Here is an 8,698-nt window from a genome sequence, read left to right as displayed (position 1 = left end):
AATAAATTAATATATGCATGCCAGATAAAAATACAAAATTACAATTGAAATAGCAATAATAATAAAGGAACACTGCTCAGCATTGCAGATTTCACTGCAACCACCATAAACATCATGGAGAATTACTTAAAGTAACATTTAAAGTACACATTTTGTTTCTGTTAAAAACAAATTACTATATGATGAAAAAACTGAAAGAAACCCAAGAAGAAATCAGCCCCAAAAGTGGCAGAGAATGCTATGAAATGTCAATAAACTGCCAGAGGCTCCATTTCACATAAGTCGGCCTTCTTTTTAGTATCAGAAACCAATTACATAGAACATAAAAGCAAATTCACAACAGGTTTACACGGAGAAACATGCTGAATTACAATCACAAACTATCCAGAACAAAGATGCTGCACCAGTTCAGTTGTTTTCTTTATGGAATGAGTCTCACCAGAACAGGGAGAACAGGGAGCAAATCATGCAATAGCTTTAGGCTTTTTGTTTTTTATTTTAACATGATAAACACCCAGGATTACTAGTACTGGAAAGTATGTGTTAACCTTTTTCAACATCAGCTGAATGGCACTACAGAAACGACAAAGAGTTCCTTCATTTTTATCCTGAATACATCGAAAGCTCTAGCAAATACGGAATTCAGCGACAAGAGCCATTAAATTACTTTAAAATATTCCTTCATCCATAGAACACTGTTGCTTCCTTTGTTATTACAAAACCCCCAAAATATTCAAAATAAAATGTCTTCATTTTTTATAAGCATCTCCACCACAAGTCTCTGATAACGGATGTCATTCAATGCAGCCATCGCATCCAGTTCTGGCGCTCTCATAAGAGTTGGTCCAAAAACTATGCCCAGATTCTCTGCACTCATCAGATTTTCCTTTTCATGGAGTGTTACTCTGTAAAAAAAGGACAGTGTTTTTCACATTCCTGCGGTGCCAAACTATGCCTGCATATGCTTGAAAACCAGGGAAACCGGGCAGAAACGGTTGCCTCTCCCCAAAGCCTAGGAGAGGCTGCCATTTCCAGCAGGATAAATTCGGAGGTGTCGGGTGAAACACTCAGAAGTTAGCGAGTGCAAACCTGCGCGGGTTTACAGTGAGTCAGGTGTCTGTCCTGCACCACGCACACGGACCACGTCTACTTGCAGGAGGGGCTGGTACTCCGCAGCGAGGGAGGGGGCTGCGGGGTGAATTCAGACAAATCAGAACAATTTTGCTTTCGCTCTTTACAGCGGCACTGTTTGGCGGCCGTTCCTACGGGGAGCAGACTGTGTTTGTTATTACGTTAGCAGTCTTATGGTCACTAGAGACGTGCTCTTGTGCCCACCCAGGCGGGGTTCTGCCCAGTTCCCCGGTGGCATGGCTGCATGTGGTCACGCTGCTCCTCTCGTGCACACGACGGCAATGGGGGTGAAGCACATCACACGTGAATTCCCTGCCTTTAGGCACTACAGGCTAACCGTGCTCAGCTGGACGCCTGGTTCCTCTTCAAGACAAATTATGTCCTGTGGCGTGTACTAAAAAAAGTGAACCATCACTTTGGGGCGGCTTTGAAACTGCCAGGGTCTCACCGTAACCTCATTTGCACGGCAGTCTGAGCAGGCCATCAAACCTGTGCTCTGACAGGCCCACTTCCACCCTTCCCTCTTCTGGGGTCCTCAGCAGCTGCCGAACAGCCGAGCCCCCCACCCAGGGAAGCCTCCCACCGCCTGGTTCCCATCTGCAGAGGAGGAGGAGGCAGGGAGGCCCCTTTTGCTGCTCTGCAGGAATCGGACCTGCTCAAAGCTGCGGGCTGAGGCCCTGCTGCGGGGCAGGTTTGCAGGCCCCCTCCAGAAATGTCATTTGCCCAAGAATTACACCTACATCCTCTGCCGGGGCTATTGCAGAAACATGTCTGCTCAGCAAATGCCAGAGGGTCGCTGCTGCCCAACCACGATGGTCTCCGCGGGCACGGGATGGTATTTCTTGGCGTGGGCTCAGCGGCAGCCTGTGCTCTCCTGCGCTGCTCTGGCTCAGCCCGGGGAACGCAGGGTCTGTGCGGGAGGAGGACAGCCTGCCCGGGCTGTCCCCACTGTCCCCACGCCCAGCGCACCCCTCGCTGCCGCCCGCTGCAACGCACGCGGCCGGCACCAACGCGCCCCGAAGCCTGGGCTTCTGCCTTGGTTTATCCCAGTGAATTGCCTTGCTCAAGGAAACAGATTTAGATTATGCAAATGTTTTAACGCACACTATGGTTTAAAGAATCCATAAGGATTCTCAGAAACAACTAAGAATCCAGGGAGAGCAACTGAAAGAGTCTGGCTGAATTATTTCTCTTTTCACCACTTGGCGTCTTGCGTTGCATGAAGAAATCCTTTGGTATATAAAAAAAATTTCAGGATTTTTCTTCCTTTTTTCCCCTTCTGTCTTAATTTTTATTTTGAAACAAGTCAGACTGATGTTTCCAAGCTCCTGTGTCTTCAGTTTGTAATTTTTCCAGATAAAGGAGCTGTGTCTGATTACCTGAATTCAGCAGCAAGACAACAGCCTGTTGAGCACCACAGCTCTTTTTCAGAAAATGTATTAAAAGGAAGTTTAAAAATGAGTGAATTTTGTCACCCTTCTACCTTATCATTCACCTATACCAGAAATACGATGTGCAAAAGCAACTTGCTAACTAGAGCAGCAACAGCTACTCTTGAACAGGGTAAGGAAAAATTAACTTCACACTTCACAAGCAGTAAGGTGGGGTTTTTTTGTTCCCAAGTCTCTCATCCCTGTGTCTGTTCTAAAACATCCATTAGAAATGTCATTGAAATAAATGGACAAATCAGGCAGAAACCCTGTAGCTGAATTTTGCCTGAGGCACTCAGCAGAGTCGACATATTCCTACTTGGAGAACTATAAAAGGAAAATAAAAATAAAAGAGCTTAAAATAAAGTCTTTTTCTAAGGAAAGGGAATGATTCTTATATATTGACAGTAAGTTCATGTTACCTGAGAAACTAAAATGGATACCCTAACATGCCACATCAATTTTTCCCTGCTTTCCTGAAAGAAATAGAACCTGTGCTGTTATACTGGATATTCATCCATCAGTCCCTCTCTAACAATTTTTCAGCCCACTGACCAACTTCAGTCATATCTGGGAGAGAAGGAGAAACCTCAGACAGAATTTGCGCTCCTTCGTTTTTGAGAAGGTGGCAGGTGGAACGAGGGGCTCCACGCTGAGGAGGAATGACTGGCAGACCTCACACACGTGTGGCTGGAGGGCCAATTAACACTGTGCCTAATCGGCAGCAGCTCAAGCCTAGCGCGTGTCGTCTTTTTTAGGGTGTCAGGGATGACCAGGTTAGACAAGACTTAGCAGAAGACGACAGCAACCTATAGCCATTAAGCTGTATTAGTACCTTGCCCAGGGAGTGACTTATTACTCCTAGGGGTACTAAAGGCTTTTTTTGCCATAAATATTCACTGTCACCTTAAATGTAGTGCAAATTTGTTAGGCAGGTGACTTGTGTGCTTCAAAACTGTGTTTTTTGACTTATGTCCTTCAGGTAATTTGTGAGTGCTTTAAGTGGAATAAAAACCAGTGCCTGGGTATTCGTTGTTGTGCAGACTATCACTCCCTGCTGCAGTCCATCTCCAGGATTTGGTGGGCCTTGCCCAGACTTTTCTGGAGTTCCTAACATGGCCTTTGCTAAAAATGAGTTTGGCTTAGAGTTCTCTCCAGCTAGCCCACCTACCTCTTCAGATGTGCCATGAGATACCGTAATGTTTCACAGTGTGCAGGCGGCAGCAGTTTCAGCGCCTCATGGAGAATTTCCAGCTGTTCATCCGGATCGGTGGTTTCTGAAACACAAAGGTTCAACTGTCACCACATGTACAGCCAGAATTCACGCACAGAAGGACAAGAACGGTGGCCTGCAGAGGAGGTAGGGTCTCACAGCTCCGCTGGATTACTGACTTCTAGAACCTATCCAAGCCTCATAGTGGAAGATTTGCCTGTCCAAAGAGGTGCTCAGAGCGCAGTCAGGATGTGATTGGTTTTGGACAAAGAAAACTCCCCAAAGCTAACTCCAATCCACCGAAAGATTCCATGCAGCCTACTAAAAAAAATTCCCCTGGCAATCCTTGCTGACTGGACTAGTTTTGCACAAATAATCTACAGGTGCAACCCTGGGACAGTAGAAGGTACTGGGAACTTTGCCATCAGCGTCTCTGGCTGTGTCCATACTACTTGGAAAGAGCCTTCTCCAGAGGAGCAGTAAGCCCAGCATCCGGCCCTTGTTTTCTACCCACGGCTACCTCACACCTTTCCAGGTGTGGCTGGTGTGACTGCTACACTGCAGAGATGCTTCAGGCAGTGAGGATGCTTGGGAGAGGGAGAGGTGTTCCAGCTGGGCTTACCGCTGCGCTTGCAGACCCAAGCGTCTGCGAGGCCAGACTTGAAGGTGGCCTTAGGATGAGCGCTTATCAGCTTGTAAAAACACTCAAAATGGACACCTCTAGAAACAAACGTCTTCTTATTTCTAAACATATTCATAAATCTCCTTCTTTCTGGCAACACAAAACCAACAGACTTTAAATGTCACTGTCAAGTACTAGGGATTCATGCAAGACATAAGAAGCGATGTAATCCGTAATGCGTGATGAAAAGGAAGCATTCCTGGTGACAAAGGCAAAGAAAAATGTAAGCATGATCACGTAGCACCTCGTAGTCATGTTGTAATGTGCAGTACATGTTTACTCCTGCAGTCCTTACTAAATAGGGCATATGCAGGGTAAGAGCTGATGGGACAGCTACTAAATCAATAGGCAAGTACTGTACAAAAAGGAGAAGAAAAGGATGAGAATGAAAACGAGGAAGAAAAGGCGTTATACTTACTTGCAGACTCTATAAACTTTGGGTAGGCATCATACGTGATGAGTGGAATTGGCAAATCCCTGAAGTACAGTTTAAGTGCACCAGTGATAATATTGATATCTTCATACATATTCACAGAAATATCAGCTTTTTCCCCATCTGTGTGGAGAAGACACTGACATTAAAGCCTTGAAAATGTAAACAGATGTAAAACAGCACTCAAAAGAAAAACAATAACTTGCTTAGGCAAACACTATTAAAAGGGACACAACTACAGATTTTGGCTTTTATAAGCAAAAGAGAGTTACTGGGCTGTGAAGTTCATTGTTTCAGGGTGAAAACCTCAAGCATTTTTATAAAGAAACCTATCCTTTTTTCAATTCAAATGATTACAAAAAATGCAGGGGTTTTTTTTGGGGAAAAAACCTGCCTGCCTGATCTAGCAGTATCTATCTTGTAGAAACGTGTGGAAATTTAGCTATTTCTGAACACATTGCGTTGCCAAACAACACATTTGTCAGCACTGAATGAGAAATCAGGGGAGTCTGGGAAAAAAAGTAAAAGAAAGAAAACCAACTTAGTCCACAGCCTCCTCATTTTATAGGAAAAACATGTGTTCACCATTTAGTTAGAGCATACTACCTACTCCTGACCGCAGTGGACACAGATCCAGAACTTGGCTTCTCCAGCGCATCCCCACCCTGCTAACGCTGCAGAGGAGGCAGATGTTGTCTGAACAGGTCCAGTCCTCCGGAAAAACAGGAGAGAGAGTTTCCAGCATGGATTTTGGCCTTCATTTCGACTGGGATAGGGAGACTGCAGCTGGAAAGCCTTTAATTTTCCCACTGCCTTTTCTCAGAGAGAAGAGTTTGCTCTCACTGACCTTCTTTTAGACCGTAATAATTCAAACTTTGTTTGCACTATTGTATTCATCTTATTATTTTGGAGCTTTCATCCAGAAAGATGGATTTAAGTTGCACAGCCCTCTTAAGGCACTTCACCACTTAACCTCTATCCCTCCCCCACCCCCCTGAGCGTGGTTTTACTTGCAAACTAGGGCAGCAGTTCAGAAAGCTGTGTCCTTTCCTGGGCACATCACTGCCGAAGCACAGATACTGATGGAAGGAGAAAAGCAGATTTTGGTAATGAAGGCCAAAGTGAAGCTGATACCACTTTTCTGATGGGGAGACTCCCCTTCTGCTAGCGCAGCCGCTGGACTCCTTCAGCCCACTGATGCAGCGGAGCATGAGACAGGCAGGGGCTGCGCAGAAAAATCGTGTGTATTTAATACATCAGCACAAAGTTCCAGCATGCAGGCAAGACTGTACCTCTGTCAAATGCCATTTTGACATCTTCGATAAGATCACTAAATCCTGAGACTCTGTATAGTCCTTCGGAATTAAGACCTGCAATGAACATTTTAACAAGATTAAAATTAGTCTTAATTTTACAGTTTCCTTCCACCCAGTTCTTCCCTTGCCAGGTTCTTCATTTAAGGCAGAAAAAGAAGGCACGTTTTAAAAGCCTTATCAGGCTTTTCTTTCAGAATGAAATCTTATCCTGGCCTTTTAACCCTGGCCCTTGCATTAGCTGCCTTGTTGTATCAGCACTAAATTATGTTTATGCAAACGATTTCAGAGCTGAAGAAACATATTAAACCAATTACAACCGATTTAAAAATAACCGAGATTAGCATACTTGATGTTCAGTCATTATTTCAGACTAAAAAAAAACCCCCTCTAATTCTAGAAAAGGATACTCAGTGTGGGCTAGGGGAACTAGCAAGAGGAAACTCATCAAAACTAACTGCCTTTTTTTAGCACATTCACTTAATTTTTTAAATAAAAATATTACTGGAAAGATAGGTGCCAATATATAACTATAAAGCAGTAATTGTCCATTAAGCAATTTCTAGCAGAATCTATAAAAATTATAAATGGGTACGAACCATGAAATAATGCAAAGTATAATATTAGCTGTGCAGGGTAATTGACAGTCGTAAAATGTCTTGTGCAAATCTGTTTTGAGCAATCATACATTCAGCAGAAACCCAAATGACCCAGATCAATCTAAACGGATTATCAGTAAAGCAACAAAAGTCCATTAACTATGCCTTACCTCTAGATTCAATTTCCCTAATGCACATGTCTACTACCATCGGTCTCTTTGTGAAGTGTGCTTTTACTAGCGTTGTAAGGTCACAGCTGTACACTTTTTTGACATGCTTCAGGTCTGGCTTGCAGTCATTTGGGACCATCTTGGAACATTGCTTGTGCACATTTAAACCACAATCTGAGAGAAAAATGAGAAGACGATTAGGCTGCTGTTTGGTGAAAATGCGTGTCCCGAGGTCAGTACTGCAGTGTACGTACGGCTCCGGCAGGATCCGACCTGATCTCGCAACCACTACTTCTGTTGAGACCTCTTAACCATCAAATGCACGAGGTAGGGACAGACCTGAAGTAAGACAGATCTTCTACCCATCTTCTATCCATAGAAGACTTAACACAAAGTGACAAACTTTCCACATGTTTTTTTGAATCAGGATCTAAGGGGCAATTATGCTCCCCACCACTATTGCATATGTCGCTATCACGATCTAAACATTTTTCCCAAGTGGCTGTGGATTTCCTAGCACCTACGGTTTTAATGTCGTGCTGGACTGTGGCGCTCAGACACCTCCCGGGGGAGACGAAAGCAGGGACTGGGCCTCAGAAGGCGACAACCCCTCTGCGGCACAGCCTGGCAAGGCAGCCCCGAGAGCCGAACCGCTTCAGGGACCCCCACGCTCTTGCCAGGGGTAGCAGCCCACGCACGGCGTTGCTAGTGACAGGGCCCGTTCCCCAGCTCGCAGGGGAGCTGAAAAGCAGACGCAGGGGTCACCAAGCTGGCTGGCGGCTTCTTGCTACCGAGCAGTTTACAAAGGACTTTGCTAAGTCACAGCGGCTGCAATTCTGATGCCGTTTCACAGACTGTTTCTGAAAAAAAGTGTTGGCAGGCAGAGAAACAATTCTGTTTACTTTAAAAATTACTTTGGGAAAATTTGTTGTGTTTTTAATAAAACATAAACAAACAACTCCACAGCTTTACTGACAACATACTGAGAATGAGATTTAGTTTAAGTGAAACTTAACGGAAATCAGGTTACAGAAAAATGTTTGTTCTGCCTAAAACCGTTCAAAAACATAATACTCAGGGTTTGGGAGAAAAATCTTGGAAAGCACCACCAACTATGCAGTGAAGATGGGAAGAGCAATACAGTACCCTTCAAGCTAAGCAGACACTGCAGTCAACACCACCAGGCAGCCTCCCCCACTGCCTGGGGCCCAGGGCAGCCCCCAGTGACTCCATTTTCACTGCCATTCCTCCTGTTTTGCAACGGAGACTCAAGGGAGATGCTTTCGAAGAAACAGCAGCCAGCAAGAAAGGCAACCCTTCGCAGGCAGGGCGTCTGCCACGCTCCGACGTGCACTCGGTACTCACTGGGACTCCAGTTCTGCAAGCGTTTCTCTACACTGCTGCATTGCCATACAGAGTCCCCTGGATTTCTGCAGAATTAAGGGATGTAGGAACTGGAAGGATCAATGCCTTGATGAAAATCTGTACTTTCCTCTCCCATTGCAGTACTGAGTATCTGTCTATATAGATTCCCTTCATATTTCATTCCTGCTGGTTTTGCCAATACTTGTATTTTCATTAATGCTCCATAGATTGTTTGACCTCGTTCTTTCCAAAACAGTAAACCCCAGAATTCATCGCTAAGTTTAATTTCCACTAAGTCAGCTGCAGCCTGCTGCTAAAAGCACTTTGTTTACTTAACGGGCCTGTAAAGCAACCAGCTTTGT

General features: G+C 44.7%; 1 protein-coding gene across 5 annotated transcripts in view; it reads right to left on the bottom strand.

Moving 5' to 3' along the window:
- The window catches only part of CHN1 (chimerin 1), a 105,929-nt gene continuing 97,231 nt past the window's right edge, over positions 1–8,698 (bottom strand). For 4 of the 5 annotated variants that reach the window (XM_075511793.1, XM_075511795.1, XM_075511789.1 and 1 more), the window contains 5 exons: positions 6,972–7,145; positions 6,182–6,259; positions 4,875–5,012; positions 3,733–3,838; positions 1–905 (listed from right to left, as the gene is read on the bottom strand). In XM_075511793.1, coding sequence (XP_075367908.1) covers positions 734–905; positions 3,733–3,838; positions 4,875–5,012; positions 6,182–6,259; positions 6,972–7,145 — 668 coding nt within the window. In that variant the 3' untranslated portion in view covers positions 1–733. The remainder of the gene's footprint in view (positions 906–3,732; positions 3,839–4,874; positions 5,013–6,181; positions 6,260–6,971; positions 7,146–8,698) is intronic. The other variant, XM_075511790.1, reaches the window with a different exon arrangement.

This window comes from Mycteria americana, chromosome 9 (genome assembly GCF_035582795.1).
Source record: "Mycteria americana isolate JAX WOST 10 ecotype Jacksonville Zoo and Gardens chromosome 9, USCA_MyAme_1.0, whole genome shotgun sequence".
In the NCBI taxonomy this organism is placed as follows: Eukaryota; Metazoa; Chordata; class Aves; order Ciconiiformes; family Ciconiidae; genus Mycteria; species Mycteria americana.
This window is presented reverse-complemented; position numbering and strand designations above follow the sequence as displayed.